The sequence below is a fragment of the Mytilus californianus genome, unplaced genomic scaffold (genome assembly GCF_021869535.1).
Source record: "Mytilus californianus isolate M0D057914Y unplaced genomic scaffold, xbMytCali1.0.p SCAF_8, whole genome shotgun sequence".
Lineage (NCBI taxonomy): Eukaryota > Metazoa > Mollusca > Bivalvia > Mytilida > Mytilidae > Mytilus > Mytilus californianus.
Window position 1 is genome coordinate 112,631,259 of NW_026262734.1, and position 17,771 is coordinate 112,649,029.

The window sequence follows — 17,771 nt, forward strand, 5'->3', positions numbered from 1 at the left end:
TCAGACACTGGTGACGTTTTATAAAGTCTGAGTAGCAGCTGCAAGCCCTAGAATACCGAATAAGTTGGGAAATGTTTATCTCATATGAAGGTGACGTTGATATATTATTGTTCCCAAGATGGGGGAATTATTTATTTTAAACGATGTTTTAATTTCACATGGGGAATGGTGGCATAAAGGGTTAATACCATTATGCCAGTAAATAGTTTCACAGTTATCCTGAGGACCTTCTGTCACTGCGGACAGAATTTAAGTCAATCTAATGGACAACTCCTTTGTAGAAAATGCAGATGAGCCGGCAATGTACCGTTTTTTTGTACGGAATTTTGTGAAGCTTAGTTATCCAATACAAACAAGGTAAGTATTCAGATTTGCTGTTCAATGTTATGTTCATTGAAGCCATGAATGACTTATGATTCGCCAGAATCTCATCCTTGTGAAATGATATGTTTTTGTATGTGGGATTACCTGAGTGCTCATTTATTCCTAAGTCTTTTACATGACACTCGTAGTAGTACCATTTACATACAATAACATTATTATTTGAAGTTTTGTCCGCAGGAATAACAACATATTCATGAGATGATATACATTTGACAGCTTCTTTGGTCGATCAATTTCACAGTTTTTCAATTTTTGGATTAGATGTTTTATCAGTGAATTGATGGCTTTAACCCATTCTGACAAAATGTCCAGTTCAACTTCTTCTCGTTTAGCACATGTTCTGGCGTAGACCTCAATGAAATCCATGATTATTTTGAAGACAGGGTTCCAATTGATGTGTTCGAGTTCTCTGAACTTAGGACCATGCTATATCACCTTTCGGAGATGTTTATGTTGAATTATGTTTAGATCCCCAGTAATGACATGGCCAGAGGGGCTGTAAATATAAGGCGAGTGGGAACAGTCACATGTCAGAGGTTTTTTTTTAGGTAGTCTTCTAAATCAGGGTTCACGCAATGCTTGCTTGTAGTTGTATACTTTATGTGTTATGGTTTTGGTGTAACTGTAGGATAATATAGGAACAGACTGATTTTGAAAATAAAGTTGGATTTTAGATGTTACCTTTTTGCTGATGTTGATAGCATCGATGTCTTTATTAGACAACTGAAGTGGATTTCCTTTACTCATCATGTAATTATCCCGATCTTACTGGTTTAAAAAGACGGGAAAGAGCTACTTGACTGTCCCTCTGGTATCTTTCGTCCCTCTTCTACACCACAAATTATACTGACCACTCTGTATTTGGAGAAAATGTATTAATGCATTCCTTGTCAAGTGCATACTGCGAGTACTCTTTTATCAGAAATCTGGGACCTGTTTTATATAATTTGTGCCAATCTAATTAGTCAGGCCGTTTTCAACTGATTTTTAACAGTGTATTCTTATATAGTGCTGTTTACCATTGAACCAGGTTAGGTGAAGTTGAGCACTCTCAAACATGTTAACCGGACCCGATTTGGTGGTGTTACATCTAACAAAGTCAATCCGAATTATGTTTGCAAATAATTCCGCTAGAGCCGGTGCTAGGGACCGTCTTAGACTTCAGTGAGGTGAGAGTTTTTCCCAATTCAGGAACCTGTTTATCAGTAGTTTTCGTTGGCTGATGTTTGTCATATTTGTTGTTCGTTTATTGCTTTGTCGTGAATCAGGTCGTTGGGTGTTTTTTTTTTTAAATTGTTTAATATTTTGTCATAATGGGCAATTTAATAGCTGTATAACTATACGACAAGGATTTGTTATTTGTTCAAGACCACAAAATGACCCTTTAGTTGCTTAAATCTACGTCATTGGAACTCTGGTGAATAATTGAATCATCAGCAATCTTGTCATCCTTTATTTATTTTTTATATAAAAAGAATAGCCAAATCCAATTTGGTTTGATGGATTGTGTGTCTTAGTTTGATGATAATATAGACTTATCAATAGATAATGCATGTATTTGTTTATTTCTTTTTTGTGTGGTTTCTTGTGAATTTTCATTACCCAAGTTTGTAATTAAGTATCTGCATATTTTCATTATTCTAGTATTATAACTATTTCTATTTAATATTTGTGTTGATTTATTTGGTTTTCAATTATTAAACTTGTTAAAGCATAATTTCAAAGGTCTTCTTTGACACAAGGGTAAGAATAAGATAAACTTTTTGATCCTTTTTTGCTATATGAAGAGATGAAGATGATGATGGATGAATGCTTTACGTCCAGCGGCAAATTAATATGATATTCAGGACAAGAACATGTTAATGTAATATGAATTCTAACACTGCTTTGTACTAAACCGATACGCTGTGCCGGATTTTTCACGTGTTAGTTCACAAGGTAACAGTCCAAAGGAAGACATGTCACCTTACCCGGACACATTATTCTGACTCCAATCTGACCAGTCTTTGCTCTTACTCTTTAATGCCGCGTGCTTAGCTGAGAAGCAGCGAAGCAGCGAATACCAATATTAAAGTCTTTGGTTGGACCCGGCCAGGTTTTGAGCCCACGACCTCCCGCACTCAAGGCGAACACGCTACCACGAGACCACCGAGGCGGTTCTATATGAAGAGAAAACGAGAGGCAAATAGATAACATGGATATATTCTGCGTATAATATAATGCTTTGTACTGCTGGTGCTATCCGATAATGACAGACTGTTGATCACCAAGGGTATCATTAACGCAGTAGGCATTGCTTCTAAAACAATTCTCTCCTTTGTGATACACGAGGCCAGAACTATTTTGATTTTCATGTGGTATTTGTCGTTGATGAAATATGTTCGTTGTTGTTCTACAGTTTGCATGTTGTGTCGACTATTATATTATTTGTTTGTGCGTTTCTCTGTGATGAATGTTCTTGCGTGTGTTTGTGCTGTATTTCTGTCACGTAGTGTTGTCATTTCAGCGATATTTTTTAACATTGTCAAAAGCGGGAGGCATTAAACCAGGTTCAACCCACCATTTTTTCTTAAAATGTCCTGTACCAAGTCAGGAATATGACAGTTGTTATAAATAGTTCATTTCTATGTATGTTAGCGGTTTTTTTTATTACTTTTGTTTGTTAACTTCAATGTTCCTGTTGTCGTTTGTTTTCCTCTTATAGTTGATGTGTTCCTCTATCAATTTATGACCTTTGACCACCGTTATACTACAGTTGCCTTTATTTGAAATTAACAATCTTATACAAACGTTGAAGAGCTGATAAAACCTAGAAAGGACAAAATTGAAGTCAAACCTGCACATAGCTATTCAGATATATACATGAGGGATATATAATCCTTAATTCAAAATGATAGCAAATTTTTATATCAAACAATTATCGGGGTATCTTTCAATATAATTTTGAGAACTAGTAAGAGTTGCCTAAAATGTACACGGAACGACTGCAAAAGTTTCGAAAATGAAACGCACCAGTGTTACATCAGAATAAAATTCGCCATACCTTTGCCCCTCAAAAGATAAAATAAAAAGGTAGAAAGGAAAAAAAACAAACGTGCATCCATAAAAACAATTTCACTCAAACATGTAGAAATATATAAAACAGACAATAGACAACAATGATACAATGAAAACATATTCGGCTAAAAATTATTGGAGAAGAATACTTTTAAATTCTAATGAAATTTTCATGTAACAATTTTTTTCATTGGCTAAAAGTTACCGTCAAATCCACAGTTGACCAGTCGTAACTAAGGAGGGACCCGCCATTTTGAATTCATGGATCAAAAAATGTTCGATTACTACAATTTTACCGAAAATAAAACAACACCTACCTCAAAATCGCCGTTTTGATGTGATTTTATCCAAATTTGAATCGTAGAAGTAACGAAATAACCTTCAGTTTGTAAGTTTTCATTTGTATGACGTCATGTTTAGCCATGACGTCTTTGCGCCAAAATCATTCATGAAGTTTCGCGGAATTTTATTAAATTTCAAATTTATACATTTTTTCAAGCTCTAACGTATTATTTCTTTTTGTAATGCATTAGAATCGGAATAACAGTACTGTAGTTGAAGAGTTGCCACCGTCAATTATGATTTGACGGTCTCAAATATCCGTTTTACTGTCTCCGCTACGCGTCGCCAGTAAAACTGCATTTGCGACCGTCAAATCGCCAATTGACGGTGACAACTCTTCAACTACAGTACAGTTATTCCTTAAGTGGCATATTCGCATATTTCACATTGAGCTATTAAAACTACATACACACTATGCTGAGCTTGCCTGTTGAATGTATTATATTGGTATTGATGACAGGACACCTTTACCATTCACATTGTTCAGTTTTTCTAAGTACATATTTTCGACATTATTATGTCCGTATGTTTCATTATAATCAAGCTTAGTCTTTCTCAAAACTAACTTACTAAGGGTATCCATGCACTTGCTGGTTAGGGGGGGTATGTTTGTAGATTTAAAGTCTATATCCATGCACTTGCTGGTTAGGGGGATGTATTTTTGTAGATTTAAAGTCTGTATCCATGCTCTTGCTGGTTAGGGGTGTGTGTATTTTTGTACATTTAAAGTCTGTATCCATGCATTTGCTGGTTAGAGGGGTGTATTTTTGTAGATTTAAAGTCTGTATCCATGCACTTGCTGGTTAGGGGGGTGTTTTTTTTTGTAGATTTAAAGTCTGTATATATGCACTTGCTGGTAAAGGGGGGGGGGTGTATTTTTGTAGATTTAAAATCTGTATCCATGCACTTGCTAGTTAGGGGGGGGGGGGGGGTATTTTTGTAGATTTAAAGTCTATATCCATGCACTTGCTGGTTAGGGGGATGTATTTTTGTAGATTTAAAGTCTGTATCCATGCACTTGCTGGTTAGGGGGGTGTATTTTTATAGATTTAAAGTCTGTAGCCATGCACTTGCTGTAAGAGGGTGTATTTTTGTAGATTTAAAGTCTGTATCCATGCACTTGCTGGTTGGTGGGGGTGTATTTTTGTAGATTTAAAGTCTGTATCCATGCACTTGCTGGAAGTAAGAGGGAAACAACAACTCAGTTTGTTTTTAGTAATCAAAGAGATTGAAACTTTCCGAAATAAGTGAAAAGATATATAGGTACTGAGTTATTTACAATTAAAACAAGACAGAAACTTATAAACATAATTTGTGTTATGACAATAGACGACCTTTAAAAAACGTTTTTATAAGGAAGTCTTTATAAAATATCTACCCGAGAGATCGTATTACTTTAAATGCAACAGAGCGATTATTACAATATATGTTTTTGGCTTATTTAATGTTTAGGGTTTCATATTACGTGTGCACAAAAGATTGAGCACAAATAAACTTTTCGGCTGTAATGTTAACTCTATGGATGTCCTTCGACAGACTAAATGTGTATAATGATTGCTTTGGTGGGATGAATAAATACATTTGGTTAATCATACTTTATACAAGATAAGCAGGTGAGTGCTGTTAACTAAGGTGATATTTCCTCAGATAGATTAGTATTTATATTGAAGTTTTCGCAACATCGCCTTATGACGTGTAAAACTCATATCTTATTAAAAACACTATTTGTATTTCAACAGTAACAGTCGAGAGTAAATGTGTGTTTAAAACACAAAATGTGGCATTCCATATTTTACTTTTACTGTGTGAAATACTTTTGTCATGCGATCAAGATTCTTGGAACATATAGATAAGTGATCTATGGCAGACCATTCTTTATTTGAAATGACTGTGCTATTCTTAGAAAACAAAATGACGACATTCTGCATGATCGATCTTTAATTCAATTTTTTTTCTTCATTTCAATAGTTCAAAAATTCTAAAAGAAAGTTATTATTTGAAAAAAAGTATATGTGTATAACAAAAATACCGAACTCCAAGGCAAATTAAAAAAGTGGGAAGACCATAGAAGTCGACAAAATCAAACGCTAGAAATCAACGGAATCAGTGAAAAACAACTGCCATATTCCTGACTTTGTACATACATATTCCTAACTTGGTACATACATTGTCCGAAGCAAGTTAAACCTAGTTTTATAGCTAGCTAAAACTCTCAAATGTATGACAGTTGTAACAGTTATTAAGTTGAAAAGAGGTCATGTAAGTATCTAAAAATACAGGTAAATATAAAACACACTATTGTAATGACTGAAATGTCATTCAATGCCATATACATTTTAAAAAATTGAAATCGCACCCTTTTTCTTGAAAATCTAAAATTATTTACCAGTAAAGATAACCGGTATATATAACTTTGAACCGAAAAATTAGGAATGAATCCCAGATATTGCCTTACATCATTCATTAATGAGGAGATTTTAGGTATTAACAAATGGATACATGATCTTCACAAAAATTCTTATAAAAACGATATATAGCCGGGTGGTAAAAAGGTTTGACTGAACGTCTTTCTGAAGTTCTGTCCATAATTCATTTTACAGTAAACTATTGCCTACAGAAATACTGAGATGAGGTATATTTAACCAGCGATATGCATTAGAGGTCGATTCTTTAAAATTCAAATGATCCGTATTGAAATCTTCAATTGAAATCTTTTAAATGTACAGTAATGTCAGATCTTTTGATGTGTGTATACTTTACATTACTATATCCCTAGCTAAACTGAAAGATCCACTGCCTCGTTTTATTGGACAGAGAATTTATTGTGTCTTTGTACAAAAATGGGAATCGTAGATACAAATTCCTTCTTTTAAGGTAATGAACAATCTAAGCTTGTAAAGAAACACACTGATTTTAACAACAACAAAAATCTATGATGATATTATCAAAATCCTGTTTTTTTATCGACAATATATTTGTTGACTTTGGTGGATTAATGTAATAATATATAGTCGGCATTCCGATGAGTACTTTTCGTGCAACTCTTCTAACCGACTTGGGTTTGTTCTCATATGAAACGTAATTCAAGCAGATTATTCGCAAAGACAAAGAAAGAAAAAAAATGTCTTGCAAGGTCCTTTGATTTTATTTTCAGATACATTGAACATGTCCTGTCATTCAATAACCCACATTTCAGTGATTGCTTGCATCTCATAAATACCAGTGAACCTGAGATAAGGGAAACTACCGAAATTAGCTTCATATCTTGATCTTGTCCTCGATATTGACACAGATGGACGACTTCAAAACACAATGACACGCATGATAATTCAAATTTTCCAATTATCAGCTTACCATTTCTCAGCAGTGACATACCTGTGCCCCGTTTTATGGCGTTTACATATCTCAATTTATACATTACGCTCGTGCATTTTCACGTAATACGGACCCCATTGACTTTATTAACATGCATGTGCTCCTAAACTGTTCAAATAACAGTAGCGGTACCAATTTTACTAAACCAGATGCGCATTTCGACAACTAATGTATCTCCAGTGATGCTCGAGACTAAAATATTTAAAAATCCAAATTATAATACACACATCGAAGAGCTGACCTAATCAAAAATGACGTTAAGTATAGCCAAATTTGGACAACAATGTATCAGAGATTAGCACGAGGGAGATGAATTCCATAATTTAAAATTATTTCCAAAAGTTTTTATCGGAAAATTTAAATAAAATAATATCCGTATTCTTATGCCAGTATTGAAGTACTGAATACTTGCCTGGTGATACCCTCGGTAATTACAGTATACCTGCAGAGGTATCGAACAAGTGGTAGTAATAGCATGAACCACATTGACGGTACCTATTAACTACACCAGATGCGCACTGTGACAAGTTATGTCTCCCTTGTAATTTTCTATTCGAAAATATTTTAAAATCCAAATTATATTAAATATGATGAAGAGCTGATCAAACCAATGAGGACCTAAAGTATACCCAAATCCTGACAAGATATCACAGCTTAGCATCCAACACATTTATGTGAAAGGACGACTGGAATAGACACTACCAACGTTTTACTCTCACCATCGCGAATTGGTTGACCGATAAGATGTGTCTGTGTCGCCAGCGCGGTCTAAATAGCCACTGGTCTGAAATTTCATTTTACTGATTGTGTCCTATTCCCGATATATATATAGATACTAGTAGTGATATATATAGATACTAGTAGTGATATATATAGATACTAGTAGTGATATATAAAGATACTAGTAGTGATATATATATATACTAGTAGTGATATATATATAGATACTAGTAGTGATATATATATAGATACTAGTAGTGATATATATAGATACTAGTAGTGATATATATGGATACTAGTAGTGATATATATAGATACTAGTAGTGATATATAAAGATACTAGTAGTGATATATATAGATACTAGTAGTGATATATATATATAGATACTAGTAGTGATATATATAGATACTAGTAGTGATATTCTAACTGTTTATGGATTCGAATGTCCGGTGATGCATGATAGCAGTAGACGCTTACCTTCTCGGCGCATGCAGTCGCTCTCGTTTTGGAGTTCATGCGATTTCTTCAGTTTTTGTATGAAATCTTGATTTGCTTGAGTTGGATATTCGTGATCGATTTGTAAGATTTGAACATCGGTATACTACTGTTGCTTAAATATATCCTTATACTAATATAGAATATGCTAATTGAAGAAAAGGTCCAATTAGAACAATAACTAATCTAATTTTAAACACAAAAATGTGTAGATGGAGCGAAATTATGCCAAGGATTATTACTTAACCAATGCACTCACATCGTAAATATACAATACTAGATCATTGTCAGAAAAATTGAAACTTGTTGTATGAGGCTTATAAAAAAAGTTACTATTTTTCTAACTTTGACCTAATATTATTTTTTTATTTTTCTGCAGCAAAAATGGGTAGAATATTATAGTTATGAAAATATTAGCACAAAAATAACTTTGTAACTATATTTGATAAATAAAGACAGCAGGAAGTTTTCTAACTACATTATAAACATTGTTATAAGACACCTTAATCATGACAAGGTTACTGTATAGCCGAGATTTAATCGAGGTTTCAGCCCAGATTTAATTAAAAAAAATCAAAATTCAATAAAACAATATCTGTATTCGATGAACTGACTACTTAGCTGGTATTACCATCGGGTACATAAAGTTCACCAGCAGAGGTATTAACCCAGTGGTAGTAAGAATATAAACTATACAAATTTTACTATACCAACTGCGAAGGTAAATGAATATCTCTTCAGTAATGCTCTTGGCCAAAATATTCCATGAACTTCCACATTTGAATACAACATTGAAGAGGTGATTTAACAAAACTGAACCTTGAGAAATGCAAAAATCTGACTTTAGATATAAAGGTTTAACGATGTTGTCTGTTATTTTTACCATGTGTAGATATATTGTTTATAACTCAACCTTGCAATATCATAATAAGACGTGTGTAATGGAAAGAATTTAAAAAAAGTCTATATTGTACACCAATATGGAAATATTATCCTCATTGAGGTATTGTTAGACAACTTTTAAATGCCGTTTTATGAAATGAATGTTCCAAATACAATCTTTTAAATGAATAAATCCCAAAAGAACAATATAATGTATTGTCTTTAAACTGAAAAAATCTCAGCTTGATATTTATCTTGTCATATTTATTGATTTTGTGTAACAACGACGGGACAATTGTTATCGGTTTTGTTTAATTATATGAAACTACACATTTCATTTGTACTTTACGCTATATCTGTGATTTAAAATATTATAAAAACTTTAGTGTGTTAAATATTCTAATTACTGCAACACAACATTAGAACGAACTGCAAAAATCATTTTAACGGAGGCTTGCCTTACAGGAGCTGCACAATGTTCAAAATTAAACTAACAAAAAGAAAAAAATAAGACACAAAGATCTTTGAGAACTCAAATCCATTTTACCGTTTGTCAGTCAAAGACTAATCTTCTTATTTGACGAACCCCAAAATATATTATTCTGACTTTTTTCACATTTATTTCTTTGATAAAGTATTAGCTTGTCATCTGCAAAGAACGCAGCTCTTAGGTAAATTCAGCATGTATTATTTTTTTGATGGCCTAGTATCAATTTCTTTCGAATGTAAAAGTCGTATTGACGTCTATTACACAAAATTCTTTCCTCGATGGTGCTTTGATAATTCTTTAATAGAGACAGCAGATACCAAAGGGATAGTCAAACTCATAAGTCGAAAACGAACTGACAATACCATGGCAAAAAACTAAAAACTAACAAACGAATTACAACAGTCTACAAAACAAAACATAGACTGAGCAATACGAACCCCATTAAAACCGTTGGTGATCTTAGGTGCTTCATATAAATACAAACCCGGTGATAAGTCAACACATGGGACATTGTTGAACGGGGCAGAGAAAAGGAAGAAAAGAAGGGACATTTCTATGACTTATGAGGCATTATAGAATAGGACACAGATCAGAGAAAAGGACACACATTTGAGGCTGGGCAAATATTTGAGGCTTGCATATCTATAGACACAAATTGCGCTTTTTTGATAGCAATTTTTTTCCTGTAGTGTTATGAATCACAGTTTATAGCCATACTATAAATATCTTTATTCTCAAATAGCCAATGCATTACATCGGTACATATAAAACTTACACGGTCAAGATACATCTAAATATCATTTTATGGATGAATCTAATGAACTTATACCACTTCATTGATAATATTTTGCTTTTAAATCATCATGAATTCTGTTATCATACTGCGTAATTTTACCCAAGAAAACATATTATAAAGAGATGTAACATAAATAACAATTATTGTTATTTTCTTGATTTTGATATTTCACTTTCACACGAAAACTTTTTGATAAAAATATATTACTGTGAAGAGTTGTCTCATTGGCAATCATACCACATCTTCTAATTATTTATACAAAAATGTAAAGTAACAAAAATACAGAACTCCACTGAAAATTCATAAATATCATCCATAAACGGCATTTTCTGACATTGATCTAGTATTGTATATTTACGATGTGAGTGCATTGGTTAAGTAATAATCCTTAGCAGAATTTTGCTCCATCTTCACATTTTTGTGTTTAAATAAGAATAGTTATTGTTCTAATTAGACCTTTTCTTCAATTAGCATATTCTATATTAGTATAAGAATATATGTCACCAATAGTAGTATACCGATGTTCAAATCTCAAAAATCGATCACGAATATACAACTGAAGCAAATCAAGATTCCATACAAAAACTGAAGAAATCGCATGAACTCCAAAAACGAGTGCGACTGTGTGCGCCGAGAAGATGAGCATGCATGACCGACTTTCGAATCCATACTCAGTTAGAATATCATTACTAGTATCTATATATATCACTACTAGTATCTATATATATCACTACTAGTATCTATATATATCACTACTAGTATCTATATATATATCACTACTAGTATCTATATATATCACTACTAGTATCTATATATATATCACTACTAGTATCTATATATATCACTACTAGTATCTATATATATATCACTACTAGTATCTATATATATCACTACTAGTATCTATATAAAATATCACTACTAGTATATATATATGTCACTACTAGTATCTATATATATCACTACTAGTATCTATATATATATCACTACTAGTATCTATATATATCACTACTAGTATCTATATATATCACTACTAGTATCTATATATATCACTACTAGTATCTATATATATCACTTCTAGTATCTATATATATCTGGAATAGGACACAATCAGTAAAATGAAATTTCAGACCAGTGGCTATTTTTCCAATTTAGTATCTAAAGACCGAGCTTGCGACACAGACACATCTTATCGGTCAACCAATTCGTGATGGTGACAGTAAAACGTAGATAGTGTCCATTTCAGTCGTCCTTTCACATAAATATGTTGAATGCTAAGCTGTGATATATTGTCAGGATTTGGCTATTCTTGAGGTCCTCATTGGTTTGATCAGCTCTTCATCATTTTTAATATAATTTGGATTTTTTTTAATATTTTCGACTAGAAAATTACTGAGGAAACAACTTGTCACAATGCGCATCTGGTGTAGTTAAATAGGTACCGTCAGTGTAGTTCATGCTATTACTACCACTTGGTCGATACCTCTGCTGGTATACTGTAATTACCGAGGGTATCACCAGGCAAGTATCCAGTACTTAAATAATGGCATAAGAATACGGATATTATCTGATTTAAATTTTCAAATAAAAACTTTTGGAAATAATTTCAAATTATGGAATTTATGTCCCTCGTGCAAAGCTCCGATACCTTGTTGTCCAAATGTGGCTATACCTAATGTCCTTTTTGATTAGGTCAGCTCTTCGATGTGTGTATTATAATTTGTATTTTTGAATATTTTAGTCTCGAGCATCACTAGAGATACATTAATTGTCGAAATGCGCATCTGGTATTGTAAAATTGCTACCGCTAATGTTATTTGAACAGTCAAGGAGCACATGCATGTGGGGTCCATGTTACGTGAAAATGCACGAGCGTAATGTATAAATTGAGATATGTAAACGCCAAAAAACGTGGTACAGGGCATGTCACTGCTTAGAAATGGTAAGCTGATAATTGGAAAATTTGAATTATTATGAGTGTCATTGTGTTTTGAAGTCGTCCATCTGTGTCAATATCGAGGACAAGATCACGATATGAAACTAGTGTCGGTAGTTTCCCTTATCTAAGGTTCACTGGTATTTATGAGATGCAAGCAATCACTGAAATGCTGGTTATTGAATGACAGGACATGTTCAATGTATCTGAAAATAAAATCAAAGGACCTCGCAACACTTTTTTTTATTATATCAAAATGGAAAGTCCCTTATCAAATGGCAAATTTAAAAGATAAAACACATTAAAAAAATGGAAAACAACTGTCATATTCCTGACTTGGTGCTGGCATTTACCTTTGTAAAAAAAGGTGGATAAGACCTGGTTTTATAGCTAGCTAAACCTCTCACTTGTATGTCAGTCACATAGAATTCCGTTATATTTACAACAATGTGTGAGCAAAACACGTCATTCAAGTAGGATAAGTTTGCGAGTTGACTGGAATTAACAAGTCTATATTCATTATTAGTTTGCATGTGTTTAACACATAATTTGTTATCTTCAGATGATTTGTTGATTAGAATGGCAACAAATCAACCACAGAACTTGTTAGAATGGCGGCTGCATTGTGTTCTAAAAAGAGCCAACCTTCTTCAATATTATGACGGTTTCATCAGACAAGGTACAGTATATTGAATTAAATTCAGTGTTTTCTTATAGGTTATAAAATAAGGAGATGTGGTATGATTGCCAATGAGACAACTATCCACCAAAGTTCAAATGAAGTGGATTAGCCAAGGTTACATGTTTTAGAAACAAAATTAAATCTAATAATAGTTTACAAACTCCATTGCCTTACGCTGATTCTGCAATTGGAGGCTACAAAAGTTGGCTATGTCCGATAACATGTCATAGAAAGAATAACATTTTCTATAAGATTGTTGAAAAAAAACGTAGGATTAGTGTTTGTCAGAATTTATAAGAAAAATTAAGACTGATCAACACGAACCCCGCTCATCAGGTGCACAGGCAAAATCAGCAGATTTTGAAATTTTCCAATTTGAAAATCTTTACACTAGCAATTTTGTTGTGGATATTTTTACTTCTGGTGACATTTTCAGACATCGCTATCAATGTAACGTCATTCAGTGTTATACTATTCAACGTAGTTGATCTTAGTTGATATAGTTGCGCGCTTGGTTGTGTCAATTTTTTAAACCACCAAATCTTTTTTCAATTTACTTGGAGAAACCTTTTTTTTTAGTCCCCTACCGACGAAGTCGAAGGGGACTTTAGGTTTGCACTCCGTCCGTCTGTCCGTCTGTCTGTCCTTCTGTCAGTCCGGCAAATCAGCTTTCCACACTTTTGTTCTTCATGCTTGAAGATATTGATTTGATATTTAGTATATTGTTTTATCATGACAAGTTAGAGATCAAGTTCGAATTTTGTTCCGGTCTGATAATTTAGTCTAGAGTTAAGGACCATATCTAATGTTCGAGTACTATGTTAAACCATATTTCTGTACAAAGGGAGATAACTCATTTTTTAAAAGACATTCATTGTTAAATCATTTGAAGAATTTTTTAGCAGGTTTGTTTGTTATTTAGTATAAACTAATTTTCTGAATGCTATATATATATATATATAAAGAAAAATTTATGAAGAGAAATCCTTTAATTGGATAATAATCTATTTTTATTAATGTATATATTTCAATACATTACATTGTGTGGATAAATATTGTTGAAATTTTATAGATAAGTTACGAATCTATATTACTTTGTGACAAATGAAAGAAAAAATATTTGGAACTATCAATTATATTTGATTACAATTTGAAAATAGATATACACTGTATTACATCATATCTAATTTTAGAGAACTATTAAACATATCTAATTATTTTTTCACTCATATAATCAGTTTTCCACACTGTTTTTAGTCATGCTTGAAGATATTGACATGATATTTACTTTTTGTTTACACCATGACAAGTTATAGAACAAGTTAGCATGTTGTTCCAGTAAAACAAATTTTTACCCGGTAGGGGACTATGTATTGCCATGCAATACTCTCAGAATGCTTGTTTATATATATATTTTTTCCTTCATGCAGTTACAAGTATTTACATATATTTATCCTGTGGCACAATAATCAAGCAAGTGAAATAAATTAGCATAACAATGTATAACAGTATCAAATTTACGTATTATGTATAATAATACCATTTTCACTAAATTATATTAACAAAAGTAATGATAGTGCATGAACATAAATACACCTACATATACCCATACATGTACATTCAAATATACATATTTACATAAAATATACACACATATGCATATGAAGTTATGCCATCAATATCTAATCAGTAACTTTAACCCAGGGGTTCAGTACAAGTTGTATTCTAGTAATTTTTTAAGTCATTTGGTATGAAGTTTTACATCTTGCATCTTACATGTAGATCTCTAAATAAAGTACTTTGTCAGTAAAATGACTTTACTTTTCATAAAATTCAATTTAAAATGTTGAAAAGGCCAAAAATGTACGATATCAAATCCGAGAATTCAGACTCTGCCGACTGTCGGCTACATATGACAACTCCAAAGTAAATGTTCTATAGATTCTGTCTCCTCCTTGCAAAATGTATATATATTACAGTTTACAAGTTTCATTTTAAAGAGTAGGGCGTTTGTATCTTCAATATAAAGAATAAATCTATACCGATGACAGTATTTTTCGAAACTTGGTAACCAAAAAAAGTGTATTTTTGCCCAATTTCCAACAACTCATTTAGAATACCATCCCATTTATTTCTGCTGCAAAATCTATAGTTTTGAAATAGTATATGAACTCTTTTCTGACTTGAGGTAACTATCAATATTAAAAAGCACAAAGCTTGTTGCTTTTTTTCTCATTTTCAGTGTTGAAATCAATGGGTTGCAACCCTCTTTTAGTGCTAGTATAAGCTCCATAAAGCGAAGAGAAAATTGGTTTGAAATTATACATTCCTTCAAATTTTCATAGGTTAATACATTTCAATGTTCATTGAACAGGTCATTTACATTCGATACCACATGGTCTGCCGAATTATCATAGTAAACACTGACATTATCAATTAATAATTTGCTCATTATTCAATAAAGATGCCCAAATGACTTCCTCAAATGATATGAAATCTGAGTTTTGACAATTTTTTTCCAGACTTTAAATGATTTTTTTTTTATATTTTAAGTGTTCCAAAATAAGATATGTCTGTAAAATGTATACTTTGTGTAGAAGTTAATAGTTTTGTTCACTTAGAATTTGGCTTAAATAATTTTATAACCCAAGTCAGTTTTAACCCTTGTATAAAATTGCTCAAATTAATAATTTTTAGGCCCCCTCTGTAGTATTCTAGTCATAGAAAATCACGCTTTATCTTGTCATTTTATTATCCAAAATGAATGAATACATGTTGCTACTAAGTTGACGTTCCCTCTGGACCTGGGAGGGATAATAACATCTGATTAAATTTTGATATCATAAGAGACTTTAAAATGTTATTTAACCAAATTGGGTAAGTGGCTGTTTTGACAATTTTTGTATGTTCTTTTCTATTTTTTGTTCTTTAAGGATCATAATTTAGGTTCAACATTCTATCTAAATCAATCCAATAATTTTGAACCCCACTGCAGTCCCAACTTTACACATATTTTGTCTTGATTATGTCTTTTTCTACCTATCCATGTAACGTTTGTTTTGTCTAAGTTAATTTTCAGTCCTGATATATCAGCACATAATTGAAATATGAGGAGGGATGCATCTAGCGAGGAAAGCGATCCATCTAAAATCAGTGATGTGTCGTCTGCATATTAAGACAGGATAAACCCTGAATCATCTGTCAGACTGCTAAAATATCATTGTAAAATGTTTTTTTTTATCCAATTCATAACGGAACTTCCAAATTAAAGATACTTAAGAGTTTCAAAGAAAATGCCAATGATAAAGAGTCAAAATCAATGAATAACATATACCAGGCATATTGTTTTCTTCTGTGAAGTTTTAAATATCATAACAAGTCTACGATTCTCCCCAATAAATCACCCCGGAATAAAGCCTTTTTGATCAGATTCAATAACTGTGTTTAGTACTGACTTTATCCGCTCAGCTATACAGCTAAAAGCCAATGTTAATGTTGAATTCAAAAGTGTAATTGGACGCCAATTGTTTAAGACCTGTTGTGACGTGCCTTCTTTTGAAATACATGTGATAACTCCCTCTGGGTTGTGACAGACATTCCCCATATTTGATATGCATAATTTATCAACCTCAGGAAAAAGTTTCCAGTGTTTACCTAATTATTGCAGTAAAACCATCAGAACTTTTATTATTTTTCATCCTTTTAATGCATGTTTTAATTCAGTAAAGGAAGTGTTACATCAGAAGGATTTATTTTCATTATCTTTAAATTTAGACGTCAAAAACGGTATTTCCCTTGATACATTTACTTTTTTGTAAGAAACTCATGTCTTTTGTAAAGTTTCTCATTAAATATTTTTGATTGTTATAACATTTCTTAATGATTCTCTACTACGGTATTTTCATCTATAACACATTTTCAAATAGTTTTATCAACCAAATTTTTTATGTGTCTAAATGGCAAAGGAAATCAGTTGGCCTCTCTTCTTTTTCAATGCACTGGGTTCTTGACCTAACATACTGACTTTTAACATTGTTCTGTCTCAAAATTCTATGTTCACATTTTATTGCTTTATGCTAACCTTTTTTCTAGTCTTTTCGGTCAGCGGATTTTTCTATTTTACTCTTTTTTCTACTATCTTGGATTGTTTGTATTTCTATAGTTTTTGGTGTAAAGATTGAAATTTTGAATAAGATTAAATTTTCAACAGATAATACAAAACTGATTTCTGACGAAATCTATAATTTCTGTTAATTTGTAATAGAAGCAAGGAATATCAACATTCGGTCCATAAATATTGATAAATGTAAATAACTTTTTTTCAACATTAGCATCAAATCCCAATAGATTGCCAACCAACGTATTTTTTTTTCAACACTACGCATTTTATAGTCAAAGATATTTTCAAAACAGAATAGCAACTCCTTGCTTATTTGAAGCATATATATTAAACAGACATTGCTCCTTTTGTTTTTAATTAGATCTTCATCTTGTTCTACAACGTATGTCTTAGAGACAATAAATGTTTGAATCTTTTGAATCCAGATAATGAAAATATATAATCTCCGTGTTTTCTTATTAAGAAGTCAGTGTAAAGTGTAGGACAATGTTTTA

The 17,771-nt window shown here is 32.2% G+C and overlaps 1 protein-coding gene across 10 annotated transcripts in view; it reads left to right on the plus strand.

Annotated features, from left to right (window-relative positions):
• Window positions 1-4,151: 4,151 nt before the first annotated feature.
• Window positions 4,152-17,771, plus strand: part of LOC127712406 (uncharacterized) — a 113,716-nt gene continuing 100,096 nt past the window's right edge. For 6 of the 10 annotated variants that reach the window (XM_052218819.1, XM_052218818.1, XM_052218821.1 and 3 more), the window contains exons 1-2: window positions 4,707-5,396; window positions 13,038-13,154. In XM_052218819.1, coding sequence (XP_052074779.1) covers window positions 13,055-13,154 — 100 coding nt within the window. In that variant the 5' untranslated portion in view covers window positions 4,707-5,396; window positions 13,038-13,054. Of the gene's footprint in view, window positions 4,387-4,410; window positions 4,487-4,540; window positions 4,595-4,706; window positions 5,397-13,037; window positions 13,155-17,771 lie in introns of those variants that run through there. The other 4 variants (XM_052218814.1, XM_052218816.1, XM_052218817.1 and 1 more) reach the window with 4 other exon arrangements.